Below are 25,851 nucleotides of genomic sequence, written 5' to 3'. Positions count from 1 at the left end.
GTAACTGCCCCCCCGTTACTGCCCCCCCGTTACTGCCCCCCCGTTACTGCCCCCCCGTTACTGCCCCCCCGTTACTGCCCCCCCGTTACTGCCCCCCCGTTACTGCCCCCCTGTATCTCACCCTCTGTTTCTCATTCTCTGTTACTGCCCCTCTGTTACTGCCCCTCTGTTACTGCCCCTCTGTTACTGCCCCTCTGTTACTGCCCCTCTGTTACTGTCACTCTGTATCTCCCCCTCTGTATCTCCCCCTCTGTATCTCCCCCTCTGTATCTCCCCCTCTGTATCTCCCCCCCTGTTACTGCCCCCCTGTTACTGCCCCCCTGTTACTGCCCCCCTGTTACTGCCCCCCTGTTACTGCCCCCCTGTTACTGCCCCCCTGTTACTGCCCCCCTGTATCAGACCCTCTGTTACTGGCCCTCTGTTTCTCATTCTCTGTTACTGCCCCTCTGTTACTGCCCCTCTGTTACTGCCACTCTGTATCACACCCTCTGTTAAAGCCCCTCTGTATCTCCCCCTCTGTATCTCGCCCCCTGTTACTGCCCCCCTGTTACTGCCCCCCTGTTACTGCCCCCCTGTTACTGCCCCCCTGTTACTGCCCCCCTGTATCTCACCCTCTGCTACTGCCCCTCTGCTACTGCCACTCTGTATCACACCCTCTGTTAAAGCCCCTCTGTATCTCGCCCTCTGTTACTGCCCCTCTGTATCTCGCCCCCTGTTACTGCCCCTCTGTATCTCGCCCCCTGTTACTGCCCCTCGGTATCTCACCCCCTGTTACTGCCCCCCTGTTACTGCCCCCCTGTTACTGCCCCCCTGTTACTGCCCCCCTGTTACTGCCCCCCTGTTACTGCCCCCCTGTTACTGCCCCCCTGTTACTGCCCCCCTGTTACTGCCCCCCTGTTACTGCCCCCCTGTATCTCACCCTCTGTATCAGACCCTCTGTTACTGGCCCTCTGTTTCTCATCCTCTGTTACTGCCCCTCTGTTACTGCCCCTCTGTTACTGCCCCTCTGTTACTGCCCCTCTGTTACTGCCACTCTGTATCACACCCTCTGTTCAAGCCCCTCTGTATCTCGCCCCCTGTTACTGCCCCCCTGTTACTGCCCCCCTGTTACTGCCCCCCTGTTACTGCCCCCCTGTTACTGCCCCCCTGTTACTGCCCCCCTGTTACTGCCCCCCTGTTACTGCCCCCTGTTACTGCCCCCCTGTTACTGCTCCCCTGTTACTGCTCCCCTGTATCTCACCCTCTGTTACTGCCCCCCTGTTACTGCCCCCCTGTTACTGCCCCCCTGTTACTGCCCCCCTGTTACTGCCCCCCTGTTACTGCCCCCCTGTTACTGCCCCCCTGTATCTCACCCTCTGTATCTCACCCTCTGTATCTCACCCTCTGTATCTCACCCTCTGTATCTCACCCTCTGTATCTCACCCTCTGTATCTCACCCTCTGTTACTGGCCCACTGTTACTGCCCCTCTGTTACTGCCCCCCTGTATCTCACCCTCTGTTACTGCCCCCCTGTATCTCACCCCCTGTATCTCACCCCCTGTATCTCACCCCCTGTATCTCACCCCCTGTATCTCACCCCCTGTATCTCACCCCCTGTATCTCACCCCCTGTATCTCACCCCCTGTATCTCACCCCCTGTTACTGCCCCCCTGTTACTGCCCCCCTGTTACTGCCCCCCTGTTACTGCCCCCCTGTTACTGCCCCCCTGTATCTCACCCTCTGTATCAGACCCTCTGTTACTGGCCCTCTGTTTCTCATCCTCTGTTACTGCCCCTCTGTTACTGCCCCTCTGTTACTGCCACTCTGTATCACACCCTCTGTTAAAGCCCCTCTGTATCTCGCCCCCTGTTACTGCCCCCCTGTTACTGCCCCCCTGTTACTGCCCCCCTGTTACTGCCCCCCTGTTACTGCCCCCCTGTTACTGCCCCCCTGTTACTGCCCCCCTGTTACTGCCCCCCTGTTACTGCCCCCCTGTTACTGCCCCCCTGTTACTGCCCCCCTGTTACTGCTCCCCTGTTACTGCTCCCCTGTATCTCACCCTCTGTTACTGCCCCCCTGTTACCGCCCCCCTGTTACCGCCCCCCTGTTACCGCCCCCCTGTTACCGCCCCCCTGTTACCGCCCCCCTGTTACCGCCCCCCTGTTACCGCCCCCCTGTTACCGCCCCCCTGTTACCGCCCCCCTGTTACCGCCCCCCTGTTACCGCCCCCCTGTTACCGCCCCCCTGTTACCGCCCCCCTGTTACCGCCCCCCTGTTACCGCCCCCCTGTTACCGCCCCCCTGTTACCGCCCCCCCTGTTACCGCCCCCCTGTTACTGCCCCCCTGTATCTCGCCCCCCTGTATCTCGCCCCCCTGTATCTCGCCCCCCTGTATCTCGCCCCCCTGTATCTCGCCCCCCTGTATCTCGCCCCCCTGTATCTCACCCTCTGTATCTCACCCTCTGTATCTCACCCTCTGTATCTCACCCTCTGTATCTCACCCTCTGTATCTCACCCTCTGTTACTGCCCCTCTGTTACTGCCCCTCTGTTACTGCCCCTCTGTTACTGCCCCTCTGTTACTGCCCCTCTGTTACTGCCCCTCTGTTACTGCCCCTCTGTTACTGCCCCTCTGTTACTGCCACTCTGTTACTGCCACTCTGTATCACACCCTCTGTATCTCCCCCTCTGTATCTCCCCCTCTGTATCTCTCCCCCTCTGTATCTCTCCCCCTCTGTATCTCTCCCCCTCTGTATCTCGCCCCCCTGTTACTGCCCCCCTGTTACTGCCCCCCTGTTACTGCCCCCCTGTTACTGCCCCCCTGTATCTCACCCTCTGTTACTGCCCATCTGTATCTCACCCCCTGTTACTGCCCCCCTGTTACTGCCCCCCTGTTACTGCCCCCCTGTTACTGCCCCCCTGTTACTGCCCCCCTGTTACTGCCCCCCTGTTACTGCCCCCCTGTTACTGCCCCCCTGTATCTCACCCCCTGTATCTCACCCCCTGTATCTCACCCCCTGTATCTCACCCCCTGTATCTCACCCCCTGTATCTCACCCCCTGTATCTCACCCCCTGTATCTCACCCCCTGTATCTCACCCCCTGTTACTGCCCCCCTGTTACTGCCCCCCTGTTACTGCCCCCCTGTTACTGCCCCCCTGTTACTGCCCCCCTGTTACTGCCCCCCTGTTACTGCCCCCCTGTTACTGCCCCCCTGTTACTGCCCCCCTGTTACTGCCCCCCTGTTACTGCCCCCCTGTATCTGACCCTCTGTTTCTCATTCTCTGTTACTGCCCCTCTGTTACTGCCCCTCTGTTACTGCCCCTCTGTTACTGCCCCTCTGTTACTGCCCCTCTGTTACTGCCCCTCTGTTACTGCCCCTCTGTTACTGCCCCTCTGTATCACACCCTCTGTATCTCCCCCTCTGTATCTCCCCCTCTGTATCTCCCCCTCTGTATCTCGCCCCCCTGTTACTGCCCCCCTGTTACTGCCCCCCTGTTACTGCCCCCCTGTTACTGCCCCCCTGTTACTGCCCCCCTGTTACTGCCCCCCTGTTACTGCCCCCCTGTTACTGCCCCCCTGTATCTGACCCTCTGTATCAGACCCTCTGTTTCTCATTCTCTGTTACTGCCCCCCTGTTACTGCCCCCCTGTTACTGCCCCCCTGTTACTGCCCCCCTGTTACTGCCCCCCTGTTACTGCCCCCCTGTTACTGCCCCCCTGTTACTGCCCCCCTGTTACTGCCCCCCTGTATCTCACCCCCTGTATCTCACCCCCTGTATCTCACCCCCTGTATCTCACCCCCTGTATCTCACCCCCTGTATCTCACCCCCTGTATCCTACCCCTCTGTTACTGCCCCTCTGTTACTGCCCCTCTGTTACTGCCCCTCTGTTACTGCCCCTCTGTTACTGCCCCTCTGTTACTGCCCCTCTGTTACTGCCACTCTGTATCACACCCTCTGTTAAAGCCCCTCTGTATCTCGCCCCCTGTTACTGCCCCCCTGTTACTGCCCCCCTGTTACTGCCCCCCTGTTACTGCCCCCCTGTTACTGCCCCCCTGTTACTGCCCCCCTGTTACTGCCCCCCTGTATCTCACCCTCTGTTACTGCCCCCCTGTATCTCACGCCCTGTTACTGCCCCCCTGTTACTGCCCCCCTGTTACTGCCCCCCTGTTACTGCCCCCCTGTTACTGCCCCCCTGTTACTGCCCCCCTGTTACTGCCCCCCTGTTACTGCCCCCTTGTTACTGCCCCCCTGTTACTGCCCCCCTGTTACTGCCCCCCTGTTACTGCCCCCCTGTTACTGCCCCCCTGTATCTCATTCTCTGTTACTGCCCCTCTGTTACTGCCCCTCTGTTACTGCCCCTCTGTTACTGCCCCTCTGTTACTGCCCCCCGTATCTCACGCCCTGTTACTGCCCCCCTGTTACTGCCCCCCTGTTACTGCCCCCCTGTTACTGCCCCCCTGTTACTGCCCCCCTGTTACTGCCCCTCTGTATCACACCCTCTGTATCACCCCCTCTGTATCTCCCCCTCTGTATCTCCCCCCTCTGTATCTCCCCCTCTGTATCTCCCCCTCTGTATCTCCCCCTCTGTATCTCCCCCTCTGTATCTCCCCCTCTGTATCTCCCCCGCTGTTACTGCCCCCCTGTTACTGCCCCCCTGTTACTGCCCCCCTGTTACTGCCCCCCTGTTACTGCCCCCCTGTTACTGCCCCCCTGTTACTGCCCCCCTGTATCTCACCCTCTGTATCTCACCCTCTGTTACTGCCCCCCTGTATCTCACCCCCTGTATCTCACCCCCTGTATCTCACCCCCTGTATCTCACCCCCTGTTACTGCCCCCCTGTTACTGCCCCCCTGTTACTGCCCCCCTGTTACTGCCCCCCTGTTACTGCCCCCCTGTTACTGCCCCCCCTGTTACTGCCCCCCTGTTACTGCCCCCCTGTATCTGACCCTCTGTATCTGACCCTCTGTATCAGACCCTCTGTTTCTCATTCTCTGTTACTGCCCCTCTGTTACTGCCCCTCTGTTACTGCCCCTCTGTTACTGCCCCTCTGTTACTGCCCCTCTGTTACTGCCCCTCTGTTACTGCCCCTCTGTTACTGCCACTCTGTTACTGCCACTCTGTTACTGCCACTCTGTTACTGCCACTCTGTATCACACCCTCTGTTAAAGCCCCTCTGTATCTCGCCCCCTGTTACTGCCCCCCTGTTACTGCCCCCTGTTACTGCCCCCCTGTTACTGCCCCCCTGTTACTGCCCCCCTGTTACTGCCCCCCTGTTACTGCCCCCCTGTTACTGCCCCCCTGTTACTGCCCCCCTGTTACTGCCCCCCTGTTACTGCCCCCCTGTATCTCGCCCCCCTGTATCTCGCCCCCCTGTTACTGCCCCCCTGTTACTGCCCCCCTGTTACTGCCCCCCTGTTACTGCCCCCCTGTTACTGCCCCCCTGTATCTCACCCCCTGTATCTCACCCCCTGTATCTCACCCCCTGTATCTCACCCCCTGTATCTCACCCCCTGTATCTCACCCCCTGTATCTCACCCCCTGTATCTCACCCCCTGTATCTCACCCCCTGTTACTGCCCCCCTGTTACTGCCCCCCTGTTACTGCCCCCCTGTTACTGCCCCCCTGTTACTGCCCCCCTGTTACTGCCCCCCTGTTACTGCCCCCCTGTTACTGCCCCCCTGTATCTGACCCTCTGTATCAGACCCTCTGTTTCTCATTCTCTGTTACTGCCCCTCTGTTACTGCCCCTCTGTTACTGCCCCTCTGTTACTGCCCCTCTGTTACTGCCCCTCTGTTACTGCCCCTCTGTTACTGCCCCTCTGTTACTGCCACTCTGTTACTGCCACTCTGTTACTGCCACTCTGTTACTGCCACTCTGTTACTGCCACTCTGTTACTGCCACTCTGTTACTGCCACTCTGTATCACACCCTCTGTTAAAGCCCCTCTGTATCTCGCCCCCTGTTACTGCCCCCCTGTTACTGCCCCCCTGTTACTGCCCCCCTGTTACTGCCCCCCTGTTACTGCCCCCCTGTTACTGCCCCCCTGTTACTGCCCCCCTGTTACTGCCCCCCTGTTACTGCCCCCCTGTTACTGCCCCCCTGTTACTGCCCCCCTGTTACTGCCCCCCTGTTACTGCCCCCCTGTTACTGCCCCCCTGTTACTGCCCCCCTGTTACTGCCCCCCTGTTACTGCCCCCCTGTTACTGCCCCCCTGTTACTGCCCCCCTGTATCTCGCCCCCCTGTTACTGCCCCCCTGTTACTGCCCCCCTGTTACTGCCCCCCTGTTACTGCCCCCCTGTTACTGCCCCCCTGTATCTCGCCCCCCTGTTACTGCCCCCCTGTTACTGCCCCCCTGTATCTCACCCTCTGTTACTGCCCCCTGTATCTCACCCCCTGTATCTCACCCCCTGTATCTCACCCCCTGTTACTGCCCCCCTGTTACTGCCCCCCTGTTACTGCCCCCCTGTTACTGCCCCCCCTGTTACTGCCCCCCTGTTACTGCCCCCCTGTTACTGCCCCCCTGTTACTGCCCCCCTGTTACTGCCCCCCTGTTACTGCCCCCCCTGTATCTGACCCTCTGTTTCTCATTCTCTGTTACTGCCCCTCTGTTACTGCCCCTCTGTTACTGCCCCTCTGTTACTGCCCCTCTGTTACTGCCCCTCTGTTACTGCCCCTCTGTTACTGCCCCTCTGTTACTGCCCCTCTGTTACTGCCCCTCTGTTACTGCCCCTCTGTTACTGCCACTCTGTTACTCCCACTCTGTTACTCCCACTCTGTATCACACCCTCTGTTAAAGCCCCCCTGTTACTGCCCCCCTGTTACTGCCCCCCTGTTACTGCCCCCCTGTTACTGCCCCCCTGTTACTGCCCCCCTGTTACTGCCCCCCTGTTACTGCCCCCCTGTTACTGCCCCCCTGTTACTGCCCCCCTGTATCTCACCCCCTGTATCTCACCCCCTGTATCTCACCCCCTGTATCTCACCCCCTGTATCTCACCCCCTGTATCTCACCCCCTGTATCTCACCCCCTGTATCTCACCCCCTGTTACTGCCCCCCTGTTACTGCCCCCCCTGTTACTGCCCCCCTGTTACTGCCCCCCTGTATCTCACCCTCTGTATCAGACCCTCTGTTACTGGCCCTCTGTTTCTCATTCTCTGCTACTGCCCCCCTGTTACTGCCCCCCTGTTACTGCCCCCCCTGTTACTGCCCCCCTGTTACTGCCCCCCTGTTACTGCCCCCCTGTTACTGCCCCCCTGTTACTGCCCCCTGTTACTGCCCCCCTGTTACTGCCCCCCTGTTACTGCCCCCCTGTTACTGCCCCCTGTTACTGCCCCCCTGTTACTGCCCCCCTGTTACTGCCCCTCTGCTACTGCCACTCTGCTACTGCCACTCTGTATCACACCCTCTGTTAAAGCCCCTCTGTATCTCGCCCTCTGTTACTGCCCCTCTGTATCTCGCCCCCTGTTACTGCCCCTCGGTATCTCACCCCCTGTTACTGCCCCCCTGTTACTGCCCCCCTGTTAATGCCCCCCTGTTAATGCCCCCCTGTTAATGCCCCCCTGTTAATGCCCCCCTGTTAATGCCCCCCTGTTAATGCCCCCCTGTTACTGCCCCCCTGTTACTGCCCCCCTGTATCTCACCCTCTGTATCAGACCCTCTGTTACTGGCCCTCTGTTTCTCATTCTCTGTTACTGCCCCTCTGTTACTGCCCCTCTGTTACTGCCACTCTGTTACTGCCACTCTGTTACTGCCACTCTGTATCACACCCTCTGTTAAAGCCCCTCTGTATCTCGCCCCCTGTTACTGCCCCCCCTGTATCTCACCCTCTGTATCAGACCCTCTGTTACTGGCCCTCTGTTTCTCATTCTCTGTTACTGCCCCTCTGTTACTGCCCCTCTGTTACTGCCCCTCTGTTACTGCCCCTCTGTATCTCCCCCTCTGTATCTCCCCCTCTGTATCTCCCCCTCTGTATCTCCCCCTCTGTATCTCCCCCTCTGTATCTCCCCCTCTGTATCTCCCCCCTCTGTATCTCGCCCCCCTGTTACTGCCCCCCTGTTACTGCCCCCCTGTTACTGCCCCCCCTGTTACTGCCCCCCTGTTACTGCCCCCCTGTTACTGCCCCCCTGTTACTGCCCCCCTGTTACTGCCCCCCTGTTACTGCCCCCCTGTTACTGCCCCCCTGTATCAGACCCTCTGTTACTGGCCCTCTGTTTCTCATTCTCTGTTACTGCCCCTCTGTTACTGCCCCTCTGTTACTGCCCCTCTGTACCTCCCCCTCTGTATCTTGACCCCTGTTACTGCCCCTCTGTTACTGCCCCTCTGTTACTGCCCCTCTGTTACTGCCCCCCCTGTTACTGCCCCCCTGTTTACTGCCCCCCTGTTACTGCCCCCCTGTTACTGCCCCCCCTGTTACTGCCACTCTGTATCACGCCCTCTGTATCTCGCCCCCTGTTACTGCCCCCCTGTTACTGCCCCCCTGTTACTGCCCCCCTGTTACTGCCCCCCTGTTACTGCCCCCCTGTATCTCACCCTCTGTTACTGCCCATCTGTATCTCACCCCCTGTTACTGCCCCCCTGTTACTGCCCCCCTGTTACTGCCCCCCTGTTACTGCCCCCCTGTTACTGCCCCCTGTTTACTGCCCCCCCTGTATCTCACCCTCTGTTACTGCCCATCTGTATCTCACCCCCTGTTACTGCCCCCCCTGTTACTGCCCCCCTGTTACTGCCCCCCTGTTACTGCCCCCCTGTTACTGCCCCCCTGTTACTGCCCCCCTGTATCTCACCCTCTGTTACTGCCCATCTGTATCTCCCCCCCTGTTACTGCCCCCCTGTTACTGCCCCCCTGTTACTGCCCCCCTGTTACTGCCCCCCTGTTACTGCCCCCCTGTTACTGCCCCCCTGTTACTGCCCCCCTGTATCTCACCCTCTGTTACTGCCCATCTGTATCTCACCCCCTGTTACTGCCCCCCTGTTACTGCCCCCCTGTTACTGCCCCCCTGTTACTGCCCCCCTGTTACTGCCCCCCTGTTACTGCCCCCCCTGTTACTGCCCCCCTGTTACTGCCCCCCCTGTTACTGCCCCCCTGTATCTCACCCTCTGTATCAGACCCTCTGTTACTGGCCCTCTGTTTCTCATTCTCTGTTACTGCCCCTCTGTTACTGCCCCTCTGTTACTGCCCCTCTGTTACTGCCCCTCTGTTACTGCCCCTCTGTTACTGCCCCTCTGTTACTGCCACTCTGTTACTGCCACTCTGTTACTGCCACTCTGTATCACACCCTCTGTATCTCCCCCCTGTTACTGCCCCCCTGTTACTGCCCCCCTGTATCTCACCCTCTGTTACTGCCCATCTGTATCTCACCCCCTGTTACTGCCCCCCTGTTACTGCCCCTCTGTACCTCACCCCCTGTTAATGCCCCCTGCTACTGCCCCTCTGTTTCTCATTCTCTGTTACTGCCCCCCTGTTACTGCCCCCCTGTTACTGCCCCCCTGTTACTGCCCCCCCTGTTACTGCCCCCCTGTTACTGCCCCCCTGTTACTGCCCCCCTGTTACTGCCCCCCTGTGTCTCGCCCTCTGTTACTGCCCCTCTGGATATCGCCCTCTGGATATCGCCCTCTGGATATCGCCCTCTGGATATCGCCCTCTGGATATCGCCCTCTGGATATCGCCCTCTGTATATCGCCCTCTGTTACTGCCCCTCTCTATCTCGCCCTCTCTATCTCGCCCTCTCTATCTCGCCCTCTCTATCTCGCCCTCTCTATCTCGCCCTCTCTATCTCGCCCTCTCTATCTCGCCCTCTCTATCTCGCCCTCTCTATCTCGCCCTCTCTATCTCGCCCTCTCTATCTCGCCCTCTGTTACTGCCCCTCTGTTACTGCCCCTCTGTTACTGCCCCTCTGTTACTGCCCCTCTGTTACTGCCCCTCTGTTACTGCCCCTCTGTTACTGCCCCTCTGTTACTGCCCCTCTGTTACTGCCCCTCTGTTACTGCCCCTCTGTTACTGCCCCTCTGTTACTGCCCCTCTGTTACTGCCCCTCTGTATCTCGCCCTTCTCACCCCCTCTGTATCTCACCCCCTATTACTGCCCCCCGTTACTGCAGCAGTTTTGTTTACACCCGGACAACAGGTTTATGGACTGTGACAATCCGTTTGAATCAGGCCCTGAGATCCCGAAAGCATCTTCCACTTAAACCTGAGGAGACTTTGACAGCTGAGGACCATTCCTTTTCTCAGAAGCATTGATTTGTCATCAAGGGCATCAAAAGGGAGGGGGGCAGTTGGAAAAGATCCCCGAGCGTACTGCCATCTGCCAGAGCGAAGGGCCCTCAGCTCTCAGGAGAGAGTCGCTGGCTCTCACAGCCTCCTCCGTGTCTTGGAGAGAGCACCGTCCAGTTAACGAGTTAATATTCCTGACAGAAGGATTGACGGAGAAGGCACAGAACATCCGGGAGGACCCTACAACTCCGAGAGGGTAAATTCCCTTATTTCGATGTATGTGGGACTCGTATCTATTGGAACAGCACGCCGTCAGGGGCTTTCTTTCTTCGGGAATGGTGATAGTCAAGCGGGAATTGTTCGGATTGCTCGTAGGGATCGGTCGTTCGCTGTTCGGCAAATAAATTGTGGCGGGCGCGTGAGGGATTTATTTTATTTTAGCGATCGGAGGGGCCGAAAGGCAGGTCACACCACTTTTCTCCGAGCATTTTTTGTTTGACAGGCCATGGCGCCCCCCACCTCTTTTTGGGGGGGGGGCTTCGGTTTTAGTTGTCAGACGGGGGTCGGGAGTCAGCTTTCGCGGGAGAGGGAGGAAAAGTGGGATGATTGGGGAGGCTAGCGAATGCGTTCCGAGGTAACGCCAGGCTTTGGTTGTTGGGGTGGGGGGGGGGTGGGGTAGAGGGATTTCTCCGCGCAAACCGCGAGCTGGAATGGGGCGTCCCGAGAGGAGGTTGTTAGGGGATTCCAGGGGAAGTTAGAGGGTCGGCAACTCGGAGCGAGGGGACGTATGTGGGTGGGTCACCACATCCCTCGGTCAGACCCGCGCCGGGGGCGCTGCGCGTGGTCCCCGCCCCCGTCTCCGCCCCCGTCTCCGCCCCCGTCTCCGCCCCCGTCTCCGCCCCCGTCTCCGCCCCCGTCTCCGCCCCCGTCTCCGGCTCCGTCCCCCGTCTCCGTCCCCGTCCCCGTCCCCGTCCCCGTCCCCGTCTCCCTCGGTCAGACCCGCGCCGGGAGCCCACTGTTGCATCCCCTCACCACCCGCCATCGCCATTCCCGGGGGTCCCCATTGGGAGGGCACCTCACCCTCGCGCGCCCCCCACACCCCACCCCGAGCACCCCCCCTCCCCGTTGACTGCGGAGGGGCGAGCGGGCCAAAGGTGAAAGGTCAGAATGACAACAGGCCCGCAGCGAGTGGACGCAAAATCTCGTTTATTTACAGGTCAGGCTTCCCGGGTGGCGCTAGGCCTCACGTCGCCGCGGTGACCGATCCTCGGCCTAGCTCCCGCTCGAAGAGAGCGAGCCTCTCCCTGGACAGAAAGTAATAGATAACCTGGACCTGAAAACACAGGGACAGCACGGGGTTAGACACGGGGTAGGGCTTCCTCTACACTGTTCCCCCCACCATCAAACACTCCCATAGACAGGGACAGCACGGGGTTAGACAGGGGCAGCACGGGGTTAGACACGGGGTAGGGCTCCCTCTACACTGTTCCACCCCCCACCATCAAACACTCCCACGGACAGGGACATCACGGGGTTAGATACAGGGTAAAGCTCCCTCTACACTGTTCCCCTCCATCAAACACTCCCTGGGACAGAGACAGCATGGGGTTAGATACAGGGTAAAGCTCCCTCTACACTGTCTCCTCCATCAAACACTCCCAGGGACAGGGGCAGCACAGGGTGAGCTGAAGAGCTGTGCATTGACGTGTAGCCGGGACCCACCTGGGCAACCACCTCCTGCGAGACGTCCAATGGGAAGCCGCGGTGCCGGGTGCGCAGCATGGACGGCCCGAACACGGTGGCGAGATTGTGCAGCGACATCTTGTTCACCTCTTCGTGTGCACTGACCCTTCAGCAAAGCAGTACCAGTCACTCTCCAGCCATACCGACTCAATCCCGGCCTGCTCGCTTCCCACCCGGCTCCCTCCACACCCCCCGGCTCCCCCCATCTGGCACCCTCCCGTCCCGCCCTGCTTGTTCACCTCTTCGTGTGCCCTGAGCCTTCAGCAAAGCAGTACCAGTCACTCTCCAGCCATACTGACTCAGTCCCGGCTCACTCGCTTCCCGCCCGGCTCCCTCCACCCACCGGCTCCCCCACGCCCCGCCCCGCTTGTTCACCTCTTCATGTGAACTGACCCTTCAGCAAAGCAGTACCAGTCACTCTCCAGCTATATTGACTCAGTCCCGGCCCACTCGCTTCCCGCCCAGCTCCCTCCACCTCCCCCCGGCTCCCCCCCCGCTCTGGCCCGCTTGTTAACCTCTTTGTGTGCACTGACCCTTCAGCAAAGCAGTAACAGTCACTCTCAAGCCATACTGACTCAATCCCGGCCCCCTCGCTTTCCCCTCCCCGGCTCCCCACCCATGGCCCGGCTCGCTCCCACACCGCCCAGCTCACTCCCACCACCGCCCTGCTTGTTCACCTCTTCGTGTGCACTGACCCTTCAGCAAAGCAGTACCAGTCACTCTACAGCCGTACTGACTCAATCCCGGCCCGCTCGCTACCCACACCCCGGCTCCCTCCCCCCGGCTCGCACCCCACAGCCCAGTATCTGCCCCCAAACTAATCCCTCCACCTCGCTCCCTCACCACACACAGCCCCGTATCCATCCACAAACTAGAGCCTGCCGCGGTCCGTCCCCATTGCCCAATGGAGTGACTATGAGAGAGAGAGAGAGGGGAGTGAGAGACACCAGTCAGTGTACAGATATCTCCCTGAGAGAGAGAGAGAGAGGGGGGACTGAGAGACACCAGTCAGTGTACAGATATCTCCCTGAGAGAGAGAGAGGGGGGGACTGAGAGACACCAGTCAGTGTACAGATATCTCCCTGAGAGAGAGAGAGAGGGGGGGAACTGAGAGACACCAGTCAGTGTACAGATATCTCCCTGAGAGAGAGAGAGAGTGGGGGACTGAGAGACACCAGTCAGTGTACAGATATCTCCCTGAGAGAGAGAGAGAGGCGGGGACTGAGAGACACCAGTCAGTGTACAGATATCTCCCTGAGAGAGAGAGAGAGAGAGAGAGGGGGGACTGAGAGACACCAGTCAGTGTACAGATATCTCCCTGAGAGAGAGAGAGGGGGGACTGAGAGACACCAGTCAGTGTACAGATATCTCCCTGAGAGAGAGAGAGGGGGGGACTGAGAGACACCAGTCAGTGTACAGATATCTCCCTGAGAGAGAGAGAGGCGGGGACTGAGAGACACCAGTCAGTGTACAGATATCTCCCTGAGAGAGAGAGAGAGAGAGAGAGAGGGGGGACTGAGAGACACCAGTCAGTGTACAGATATCTCCCTGAGAGAGAGAGAGAGGGGGGACTGAGAGACACCAGTCAGTGTACAGATATCTCCCTGAGAGAGAGGGGGGACTGAGAGACACCAGTCAGTGTACAGATATCTCCCTGAGAGAGAGAGGGGGGGGGGGACTGAGAGACACCAGTCAGTGTACAGATATCTCCCTGAGAGGGGGGGACTGAGAGACACCAGTCAGTGTACAGATATCTCCCTGAGAGAGAGAGGGGGGACTGAGAGACACCAGTCAGTGTACAGATATCTCCCTGAGAGAGGGGGACTGAGAGACACAGTCAGTGTACAGATATCTCCCTGAGAGAGAGAGAGAGAGGGGACTGAGAGACACCAGTCAGTGTACAGATATCTCCCTGAGAGAGAGAGAGGGGGGACTGAGAGACACCAGTCAGTGTACAGATATCTCCCTGAGAGAGAGAGGGGGGACTGAGAGACACCAGTCAGTGTACAGATATCTCCCTGAGAGAGAGAGGGGGGGACTGAGAGACACCAGTCAGTGTACAGATATCTCCCTGAGAGAGAGAGGGGGGACTGAGAGACACCAGTCAGTGTACAGATATCTCCCTGAGAGAGAGAGAGGGGGGGGACTGAGAGACACCAGTCAGTGTACAGATATCTCCCTGAGAGAGAGAGGGGGGACTGAGAGACACCAGTCAGTGTACAGATATCTCCCTGAGAGAGAGAGGGGGGGGGACTGAGAGACACCAGTCAGTGTACAGATATCTCCCTGAGAGAGAGAGAGGGGACTGAGAGACACCAGTCAGTGTACAGATATCTCCCTGAGAGAGAGAGAGGGGGACTGAGAGACACCAGTAAGTGTACAGATATCTCCCTGAGAGAGAGAGAGGGGGGGGACTGAGAGACACCAGTCAGTGTACAGATATCTCCCTGAGAGAGAGAGAGGTGGGGGACTGAGAGACACCAGTCAGTGTACAGATATCTCCCTGAGAGAGAGTGGGGGGGGGGGGACTGAGAGACACCAGTCAGTGTACAGATATCTCCCTGAGAGAGAGGGGGGGGAACTGAGAGACACCAGTCAGTGTACAGATATCTCCCTGAGAGAGAGAGAGGGGGGGGACTGAGAGACACCAGTCAGTGTACAGATATCTCCCTGAGAGAGAGAGGGGGGACTGAGAGACACCAGTCAGTGTACAGATATCTCCCTGAGAGAGAGAGGGGGGGGACTGAGAGACACCAGTCAGTGTACAGATATCTCCCTGAGAGAGAGAGAGGGGACTGAGAGACACCAGTCAGTGTACAGATATCTCCCTGAGAGAGAGAGAGGTGGGGGACTGAGAGACACCAGTCAGTGTACAGATATCTCCCTGAGAGAGAGTGGGGGGGGGGACTGAGAGACACCAGTCAGTGTACAGATATCTCCCTGAGAGAGAGGGGGGGGAACTGAGAGACACCAGTCAGTGTACAGATATCTCCCTGAGAGAGAGAGAGAGAGTGGGGACTGAGAGACACCAGTCAGTGTACAGATATCTCCCTGAGAGAGAGAGAGAGGGGGGACTGAGAGACACCAGTCAGTGTACAGATATCTCCCTGAGAGAGAGAGAGGGGGGGACTGAGAGACACCAGTCAGTGTACAGATATCTCCCTGAGAGAGAGAGAGAGAGAGGGGGGACTGAGAGACACCAGTCAGTGTACAGATATCTCCCTGAGAGAGAGACGGGGGGGGGGGGAATGAGAGACACCAGTCAGTGTACAGATATCTCCCTGAGAGAGAGAGAGGGGGGTACTGAGAGACACCAGTCAGTGTACAGATATCTCCCTGAGAGAGAGAGGGGGGGGGACTGAGAGACACCAGTTAGTGTACAGATATCTCCCTGAGAGAGAGAGAGGGGGGACTGAGAGACACCAGTCAGTGTACAGATATCTCCCTGAGAGAGAGGGGGGGGGACTGAGAGACACCAGTCAGTGTACAGATATCTCCCTGAGAGTGAGAGAGGTGGTACTGAGAGACACCGGTCCATGTACAGATATCTCCCTGAGAGAGGGGGGGGGACTGAGAGACACCAGTCAGTGTACAGATATCTCCCTGAGAGAGAGAGAGGGGGGACTGAGAGACACCAGTCAGTGTACAGATATCTCCCTGAGAGAGGGGGGACTGAGAGACACCAGTCAGTGTACAGATATCTCCCTGAGAGAGAGAGAGGGGGGGGACTGAGAGACACCTGTCAGTGTACAGATATCTCCCTGAGAGAGAGAGAGGGGGGGGGACTGAGAGACACCAGTCAGTGTACAGATATCTCCCTGAGAGAGAGTGGGGGGGGGACTGAGAGACACCAGTCAGTGTACAGATATCTCCCTGAGAGAGAGAGAGGGGGGACTGAGAGACACCAGTCAGTGTACAGATATCTCCATGAGAGAGAGAGGGGGGGGACTGAGAGACACCAGTCAGTGTACAGATATCTCCCTGAGAGAGGGGACTGAGAGACACCAGTCAGTGTACAGATATCTCCCTGAGAGAGAGAGAGAGGGGACTGAGAGACACCAGTCAGTGTACAGATATCTCCCTGAGAGAGGGGACTGAGAGACACCAGTCAGTGTACAGATATCTCCCTGAGAGAGGGGACTGAGAGACACCAGTCAGTGCACAGATATCTCCCTGAGAGAGAGAGGGGGGACTAAGAGACACCAGTCAGTGTACAGATATCTCCCTGAGAGAGAGAGAGAGGGGACTGAGAGACACCAGTCAGTGTACAGATATCTCCCTGAGAGAGAGAGGGGGTACTAAGAGACACCAGTCAGTGTACAGATATCTCCCTGAGAGAGAGAGAGAGGGGGGGACTGAGAGACACCAGTCAGTGTACAGATATCTCCCTGAGAGAGAGAGAGGGGGGACTGAGAGATACCAGTCAGTGTACAGATATCTCCCTGAGAGAGGGGACTGAGAGACACCAGTCAGTGTACAGATATCTCCCTGAGAGAGAGAGGGGGGACTGAGAGACACCAGTCAGTGTACAGATATCTCCCTGAGAGAGAGAGAGAGGGGACTGAGAGACACCAGTCAGTGTACAGATATCTCCCTGAGAGAGAGTGGGGGGGGGGACTGAGAGACACCAGTCAGTGTACAGATATCTCCCTGAGAGAGAGAGAGGGGGGACTGAGAGACACCAGTCAGTGTACAGATATCTCCCTGAGAGAGAGAGGGGACTGAGAGACACCAGTCAGTGTACAGATATCTCCCTGACAGAGAGAGAGAGAGGGGACTGAGAGACACCAGTCAGTGTACAGATATCTCCCTGAGAGAGAGAGGGGGGGGGGGGACTGAGAGACACCAGTCAGTGTACAGATATCTCCCTGAGAGAGAGAGAGAGGGGGTACTGAGAGACACCAGTCAGTGTACAGATATCTCCCTGAGAGAGAGAGAGGGGGGGAACTGAGAGACACCAGTCAGTGTGCAGATATCTCCCTGAGAGAGAGAGAGGGGGTACTGAGAGACACCAGTCAGTGTACAGATATCTCCCTGAGAGAGAGAGGGGGGGAACTGAGAGACACCAGTCAGTGTACAGATATCTCCCTGAGAGAGAGAGAGGGGGGACTGAGAGACACCAGTCAGTGTTCAGATATCTCCCTGAGAGAGAGAGAGGGGGGGGGGGAACTGAGAGACACCAGTCAGTGTACAGATATCTCCCTGAGAGAGAGAGAGAGGGGGGACTGAGAGACACCAGTCAGTGTACAGATATCTCCCTGAGAGAGATAGGGGTGGACTGAGAGACACCAGTCAGTGTACAGATATCTCCCTGAGAGAGAGAGAGAGGGGGGAACTGAGAGACACCAGTCAGTGTACAGATATCTCCCTGAGAGAGAGAGGGGGGACTGAGAGACACCAGTCAGTGTACAGATATCTCCCTGAGAGAGAGAGGGGGGACTGAGAGACACCAGTCAGTGTACAGATATCTCCCTGAGAGAGAGATAGAGGGGGGACTGAGAGAACCCAGTCAGTGTACAGATATGTCCCTGAGAGAGAGAGAGAGAGAGAGGGGGGACTGAGAGACACCAGTCAGTGTACAGATATCTCCCTGAGAGAGAGACGGGGGACTGAGAGACACCAGTCAGTGTACAGATATCTCCCTGAGAGAGAGAGAGGGGGGAACTGAGAGACACCAGTCAGTGTACAGATATCTCCCTGAGAGAGAGAGAGAGGGGGGACTGAGAGACACCAGTCAGTGTACAGATATCTCCCTGAGAGAGAGAGGGGTGGACTGAGAGACACCAGTCAGTTTACAGATATCTCCCTGAGAGAGAGAGAGAGGGGGGACTGAGAAACACCAGTCAGTGTACAGATAACTCCCTGACAGAGAGAGAGAGGGGGAACTGAGAGACACCAGTCAGTGTACAGATATCTCCCTGAGAGAGAGAGGGGGGACTGAGAGACACCAGTCAGTGTACAGATATCTCCCTGAGAGAGAGAGGGGGGACTGAGAGACACCAGTCAGTGTACAGATATCTCCCTGAGAGAGAGATAGAGGGGGGACTGAGAGAACCCAGTCAGTGTACAGATATGTCCCTGAGAGAGAGAGAGAGAGAGAGGGGGGACTGAGAGACACCAGTCAGTGTACAGATATCTCCCTGAGAGAGAGGGGGGACTGAGAGACACCAGTCAGTGTAGAGATATCACCCTGAGAGAGAGAGAGAGGGGGGACTGAGAGACACCAGTCAGTGTACAGATATCTCCCTGAGAGAGAGAGAGAGGGACTGAGAGACACCAGTCAGTGTACAGATATCTCCCTGAGAGAGAGAGAGGGGGGACTGAGAGACACCAGTCAGTGTACAGATATCTCCCTGAGAGAGAGAGAGGGGGGACTGAGAGACACCAGTCAGTGTACAGATATCTCCCTGAGTGAGGGGAGGAACTGAGAGACACCAGTCAGTGTACAGATATCTCCCTGAGAGAGAGAGAGAGGGACTGAGAGACACCAGTCAGTGTACAGATATCTCCCTGAGAGAGAGAGAGAGGGGGGAATGAGAGACACCAGTCAGTGTACAGATATCTCCCTGAGAGAGAGAGAGAGGGGGACTGAGAGACACCAGTCACTGTACAGATATCTCCCTGAGAGAGAGAGTGGGGACTGAGAGACACCAGTCAGTGTACAGATATCTCCCTGAGAGAGAGAGAGAGGGGGGGACTGAGAGACACCAGTCAGTGTACAGATATCTCCCTGAGAGAGAGAGAGGGGGGACTGAGAGACACCAGTCAGTGTACAGATATCTCCCTGAGAGAGAGAGGGGGGGGACTGAGAGACACCAGTCAGTGTTCAGATATCTCCCTGAGAGAGAGAGAGAGGGGGGACTGAGAGACACCAGTCAGTGTACAGATATCTCCCTGAGAGAGAGAGAGAGGGGGGACTGAGAGACACCAGTCAGTGTACAGATATCTCCCTGAGAGAGAGAGAGAGAGAGGGGGGACTGAGAGACACCAGTCAGTGTACAGATATCTCCCTGAGAGAGAGAGAGAGGGGACTGAGAGACACCGGTCCGTGTACAGATATCTCCCTGAGAGAGAGAGAGAGGGGACTGAGAGACACCAGTCAGTGTACAGATATCTCCCTGAGAGAGAGAGAGGGGACTGAGAGACACCAGTCAGTGTACAGATATCTCCCTGAGAGAGAGAGAGAGAGAGGGGGGACTGAGAGACACCAGTCAGTGTACAGATATCTCCCTGAGAGAGAGAGAGAGGGGACTGAGAGACACCGGTCCGTGTACAGATATCTCCCTGAGAGAGAGAGAGAGGGGACTGAGAGACACCAGTCAGTGTACAGATATCTCCCTGAGAGAGAGAGGGGGGGACTGAGTGACACCAGTCAGTGTACAGATATCTCCCTGAGAGAGAGAGAGGGGGTACTGAGAGACACCAGTCAGTGTACAGATATCTCCCTGAGAGAGAGAGAGGGGGTACTGAGAGACACCGGTCCGTGTCCAGATATGTCGCTTCGAGCGGCTGTTATGAACATGTCACCTACGTTTTGAGATGCTTCATCATGTAGATGAAGGTGTTGAGATTCGCCTCCGGAAGCTGATGGAGCAGGGACACCATCTGGTTATCCTTCTCTGCGGGATCTTCCTGTGCTATATGGCGACCACAAACAGATCAAGGGTGTTGTCGCGAGGTGTGTGTGGTGGGGTGGGGGGGGTCCCTTCTCGATGAGTGTAACCTCTCGAAATGCCTCCTGCCCCGGCACCACCCCCCCCCGCACTCCGCTGTCGCTCTCCCCGCCTCCCGCCGTTCTGGGGAAACCTTGGCGCGGCCCATCGACTACAGAGCCATCACGCCCCACTGGGCTCTCCGGCCCGAACTCGTGACCTTGTCACCACCACCCCCGCCGCCCCGCGCGACACCCCCCCCCCCCCCAACACTGTCTACCCCGACACTGTCCGGGATCAAAGTTCCTGCCCGGCGCGCGTCCCCCACCCCCCACCGTAAGATCGAGACGCTGACCGCCACCGTTCCACCTCGTCCATCAGGCACAGCCTCAGCAGTGTGTACTGCCTCCGAGACCCACCGCGGCAGCTCGCCCACCACCGGCATAGAACATAGAACATAGAACAGTACAGCACAGAACAGGCCCTTCAGCCCACAATGTTGTGCCAACCATTTATCCTCATGTATGCACCCTCAAATTTCTGTGACCATATGCATGTCCAGCAGTCTCTTAAATGACCCCAATGACCTTGCTTCCACAACTGCTGCTGGCAACGCATTCCATGCTCTCACAACTCTCTGTGTAAAGAACCCGCCTCTGACATCCCCTCTATACTTTCCTCCAACCAGCTTAAAACTATGACCCCTCGTGTTAGCCACTTCTGCCCTGGGAAATAGTCTCTGGCTATCGACTCTATCTATGCCTCTCATTATCTTGTATACCTCAATTAGGTCCCCTCTCCTCCTCCTTTTCTCCAATGAAAAGAGTCCGAGCTCAGTCAACCTCTCTTCATAAGATAAGCCCTTCAGTCCAGGCAGCATCCTGGTAAACCTCCTCTGAACCCTCTCCAAAGCATCCACATCTTTCCTATAATAGGGCGCCCAGAACTGGACGCAGTATTCCAAGTGCGGTCTAACCAAAGTTTTATAGAGCTGCAACAAGATCTCACGACTCTTAAACTCAATCCCCCTGTTAATGAAAGCCAAAACACCATATGCTTTCTTAACAACCCTGTCCACTTGGGTGGCCATTTTAAGGGATCTATGTATCTACACACCAAGATCCCTCTGTTCCTCCACGCTGCCAAGAATCCTATCCTTAATCCTGTATTCAGCTTTCAAATTCGACCTTCCAAAATGCATCAACTCGCATTTACCCAGGTTGAACTCCATCTGCCACCTCTCAGCCCATCTCTGCATCCTGTCAATGTCCCGCTGCAGCCTACAACAGCCCTCTACACTGTCAACGACACCTCCAACCTTCGTGTCGTCTGCAAACTTGCTGACCCATCCTTCAATCCCCTCATCCAAGTCATTAATAAAAATTACAAATAGTAGAGGCCCAAGGACAGAGCCCTGTGGAACCCACTCACCACTGACTTCCAGGCAGAATATTTTCCTTCGACTACCACTCGCTGTCTTCTGTTGGCCAGCCAATTCTGTATCCAAGCAGCTAAGTTCCCCTGTATCCCATTCCTCCTGACCTTCTGAATGAGCCTACCATGGGGCATCTTCCCCCGAAACCCACCAGCCTCTTACCACCCACCGACCCCGCTCCTCGACAGGAGCAACAGACGCGGAGTTGGGTGGTGGGGGTCTCCAGCCTCCCCCGACCCCGGCAATATCCCCCTTGAGACCCCACACCCTGACTGCGAGCGATACCGGCCGATCCCTTCGGAGGACTCCCTCCTTCTGAGGGAGGTGTGGCGGGGGGGGCGTGGTGCATCGTGCCCCTACAACCGTCCCCCACCCCCACATAGTAAAATCTGCTCGGGGGGGGGGGGGGGTGGTTCTCAGTCCGAGGGGTAGACAGTGTGCGTGACCCCGAGATGCAGGGGGAGACAGAATGAGAGAGAGAGAGAGAGAGTGTTTGCTGGGAGGGACACTGACAAATGGTCGGGGTGGGGTAGGTTTTACCACTGCGAAGTTGGGGGGGGAGGCGCCGGGGATGAGCTGGGAGAGCGGTGAAGGCGAGCGGGGTGGGGGGCACAGAGTTTGAGAGCGAACTGGGCTGGAGGGCACTGTCCAGCTGTGGGCCTCACTTCCCTGGAAAGCACTGGACACGTTGGGGAGGGAGAGAGGTAGCGGAGGAAGGAGAGGGGAGAGGGAGAGACAGAAAGTGACTAAGACACACAGAGAGAGTGAGAGAGAGAAAGTGTGTGTGTGAGAGAGAGAGAGACAGACAGTGAGTGAGAGATTGAGCGATCGTGAGAGACAGAAAGAGAGAGAGGGAGCGAGAGATGGGGAGAGAGAGAGAAGGAGAGAGAGACGGGGAGAGAGAGACACAGAGAGAGTGACAGAGGGATACTGAGAGAAAGAGAGAGAGAGAGAGACAGTGGGTGAGAGATTGAGTGATATATATATAGTGAGAGACAGAGAGAGAGAGAGGGAGACAGAGAAGGAGAGAGAGACGGGGAGAGAGAGAGAGAGAGAGAGAAAGAGAAAGAGAAAGAGAGAGATACAGAGAGAGAGAGAGAGAGAGAGAGAGAGAGAGAGTGAGATGAGATGGGTCTTTGGGATGAGAAACTCCGGAGAGGAGGATCGGTGGATGAAGCTGAGAGAAGCGGGAGATCCGGGAGAGGGAAAGGGGGTGGGGTGCTCGGGTTCGGAGGCAGGGAGACGCTGCTCCCCCTCGGGAACAGGGGTCGGCGGTCGGGGGTGGGTGGGTGGGTGGGGGACGTGGGTGCTGGTGTTCACAAGAGGCACAAATGAAGGCCTGGCGAGGGATAATGACGCTTCCCGAGCGAGGGAGTGAGGGAGCGTGGGATAGAAGCTGGGCAGGGGCACGAACGATTTGGCTGAGCTGTGGGTGGGGGGGGGGCGCCCGTACGCATGCCCGCCATCACCGGGAGGCTTTCAAATGCAGAACGTACCGGCTGCACTCACAAAGGAGGGGATCAGCTCATGGGTGAGGAGGGGCTCGGGCAGCTCTCGCAAGTAAAGCTTCAGGGTCCCAGCGACAACATGAATGTCATTATCTTTCAGCTTCGTCACGGCCTCCTTGACATCTGCAGTGACACAGAGACAGAGAGGGTCAGCGCTGAGGGAGCGGGCACTGTCGGAGGGTCAGCGCTGAGGGAGCGGGCACTGTCGGAGGGTCAGTGCTGAGGGAGCGGGCACTGTCGGAGGGTCAGCGCTGAGGGAGCGGGCACTGTCGGAGGGTCAGTGCTGAGGGAGCGGGCACTGTCAGAGGGAGCGGGGCACTGTCGGAGGGTCAGTGCTGAGGGAGCGGGCACTGTCGGAGGGTCAGTGCTGAGGGAGTGGGCACTGTCGGAGGGTCAGTGCTGAGGGAGCGGGCACTGTCGGAGGGTCAGCGCTGAGGGAGCGGGCACTGTCGGAGGGTCGGCGCTGAGGGAGCGGGCACTGTCGGAGGGTCGGCGCTGAGGGAGCGGGCACTGTCGGAGGGTCAGTGCTGACGGAGGGGGAGCTGTCGGAGGGTCAGCGCCGAGGGAGCCCCTCAACAGCCACACCGCCACCTCACCGGCTGTTCGGCAGCAGCGGGCATCACCTTGCCACTCAAGCTCCCCATGCGCAACGCGAAGCGCGAGGTGGTGGGGCCGGGGGCAGGCGGGCGGCTCCCTGTTTTGGACTCACTGCTATCGAAAGCTGCCTTCAGGACCTGGACGTCCGTCGCTATTCCCGAGACGCGGTAGATCCCGACTTCCTTGAGGCCACGGCGCTCCACGTCCTCGGCGCAGTGCCGCACGAGCAGGGGAATGCGGGAGTGGTCCCGGCTGGGGCAGGGAGTCAGGCACGGCACGGGGAGAGAGACCGAGGAAGGGAGGAAACACAGCACAAGTCAGATTATGTTCTGCTGGGAGCGAACGGGGAAGGGGTTTGGGGTCCGTGGGGGACGGTGTAGAGCGGGGAGCGGACGGGGAAGGGGTTCGGGGTCCGTGGGGGACGGTGTAGAGCGGGGAGCGGACGGGGAAGGGGTTCGGGGTCCTTGGGGGACGGTGTAGAGCGGGGAGCGGACGGGGAAGGGGTTCGGGGTCCGTGGGGGACGGTGTAGAGCGGGGAGCGGACGGGGAAGGGGTTCGGGGTCCGTGGGGGACGGTGTAGAGCGGGGAGCGGACGGGGAAGGGGTTCGGGGTCCGTGGGGGACGGTGTAGAGCGGGGAGCGGACGGGGAAGGGGTTCGGGGTCCTTGGGGGACGGTGTAGAGCGGGGAGCGGACGGGGAAGGGGTTCGGGGTCCGTGGGGGACGGTGTAGAGCGGGGAGCGGACGGGGAAGGGGTTCGGGGTCCTTGGGGGACGGTGTAGAGCGGGGAGCGGACGGGGAAGGGGTTCGGGGTCCTTGGGGGACGGTGTAGAGCGGAGAGCGGACGGGGAAGGGGTTCGTGGTCCGTGGGGGACGGTGTAGAGCGGGGAGCGGACGGGGAAGGGGTTCGGGGTCCTTGGGGGACGGTGTAGAGCGGGGAGCGGACGGGGAAGGGGTTCGGGGTCCTTGGGGGACGGTGTAGAGCGGGGAGCGGACGGGGAAGGGGTTCGGGGTCCTTGGGGGACGGTGTAGAGCGGGGAGCGGACGGGGAAGGGGTTCGTGGTCCGTGGGGGACGGTGTAGAGCGGGGAGCGGACGGGGAAGGGGTTCGGGGTCCTTGGGGGACGGTGTAGAGCGGGGAGCGGACGGGGAAGGGGTTCGTGGTCCGTGGGGGACGGTGTAGAGCGGGGAGCGGACGGGGAAGGGGTTCGGGGTCCTTGGGGGCGACGGTGTAGAGCGGGGAGCGGACGGGGAAGGGGTTCGGGGTTCGGGGTCCGTGGGGGGACGGTGTAGAGCGGGGAGCGGACGGGGAAGGGGTTTGGGGTCCGTGGGGGGGACGGTGTAGAGCGGGGAGCGGACGGGGAAGGGGTTTGGGGTCCGTGGGGGGGACGGTGTAGAGCGGGGAGGGAACGGGGAAGGGGTTCGGGGTCCTTGGGGGACGGCGTAGAGTGGGGAGCGGACGGGGAAGGGGTTTGGTCGAACGAGTGCACAGGAGGATCCCACGATGTGCAGTACTCACTAAGTGACAATGCTGATGGGAACCCCAAATATTCCGCGGGGCGCTCCTGAGAGCTCATCCAATTGGCTGAGGTTCTGCTGAAGGTACGAGACGGTGCACGAGAGCTGGTGCTACGAGGGAGAGACAGAGAGGGAGCGGGATTCCCACCAGGACCATTGCGACCCACCATTGCCACCCTGGCTCAAGCCCCTTCCCTTCACACGCCGGGCACGGGCACCCTCACACCCATCTACCCGCTCTTCGCCACCCGGCCAGGCACCTTCCCCCTCCCCACTACTCCCCCCAGCTCCTCCCTATCTCCGTCACACGCTCTATCCCCTTACACAGTCCTCCATCCCCCTACACCCCCTCGCTATCTCTGTCACCCCCTCCGTCCCCCTACACCCCCTCCCTATCTCTGTCACCCCCTCCAGCCCCCTATACCCCCTCCCTACCTCTGTCACCCCTCCGTCCCCCGACACCCCCTCCCTATCTCTGTCACCCCCTCCAGCCCCTACACCCCCTCCCTATCTCTGTCACCCCCTCCGTCCCCCTACACACCCTCCCTATCTCTGTCACCCCCTCCGTCCCCCTACACGCCCTCCCTATCTCTGTCACCCCTCCGTCCCCCTACACCCCCTCCCTATCTCTGTAGCCCCCTCCCGTTGAACACCAGAAAATCCCGAGCCAGTGAGAGACGGCCAGGATCCCACCGTAAGGTCGAGCCCGGGACAATCCCAGATCTTACCCCATTGAGGTCAATTGTCAACGCCTTCCATTCCTTCGGAAGCAGATTCTTGGGGTCCAGCTGTGAGCAATCGCCAGAAACAAAAATGAAGAGGACGGGAGTTACATACCGGAATCTGATGGGGTTCGGGGGGGTTTATATACAGAATAACAGATACCCCCCGGGGAGGGAATAACAGACTGGAATCTGATCAAGGGGGTTCGGGGTGGGTTTATATACAGAATAACAGATACCCCCCATCCCGGGGAGGGAGTTACAGACTGGAATCTGATCGAGGGGGTTCGGGGAGGGGGTTTATATACAGAATAACAGATTCCCCCCGGGGAGGGAGTTACAGACTGGAATCTGATCGAGGGGTTCGGGGGGGTTTATATACAGAATAACAGATACCCCCGGGGAGGGAGTTACAGACTGGAATCTGATCGAGGGGGTTCGGGGGGGGTTTATATACAGAATAACAGATACCCCCCGGGGAGGGAGTTAC

The 25,851-nt window shown here is 58.5% G+C and overlaps 1 protein-coding gene across 1 annotated transcript; it reads right to left on the bottom strand.

The window, feature by feature from the left end:
- Positions 1-11,396: 11,396 nt before the first annotated feature.
- Positions 11,397-25,427, bottom strand: LOC132208724 (active breakpoint cluster region-related protein-like; the record flags this gene model as incomplete). Its single annotated transcript, XM_059644112.1, has 7 exons — positions 11,397-11,522; positions 11,912-12,038; positions 19,464-19,569; positions 22,516-22,650; positions 23,237-23,376; positions 24,641-24,750; positions 25,368-25,427. Coding segments are annotated over 7 exons (768 nt in total), but the record flags the coding sequence as incomplete, so codon positions are not given.
- Positions 25,428-25,851: the final 424 nt, after the last annotated feature.

This window comes from Stegostoma tigrinum, unplaced genomic scaffold (genome assembly GCF_030684315.1).
Source record: "Stegostoma tigrinum isolate sSteTig4 unplaced genomic scaffold, sSteTig4.hap1 scaffold_528, whole genome shotgun sequence".
NCBI classification, from domain to species: Eukaryota; Metazoa; Chordata; class Chondrichthyes; order Orectolobiformes; family Stegostomatidae; genus Stegostoma; species Stegostoma tigrinum.
Note: the sequence above shows the minus strand (reverse complement) of the source record. Positions and strands in the feature narration are given on the sequence as shown.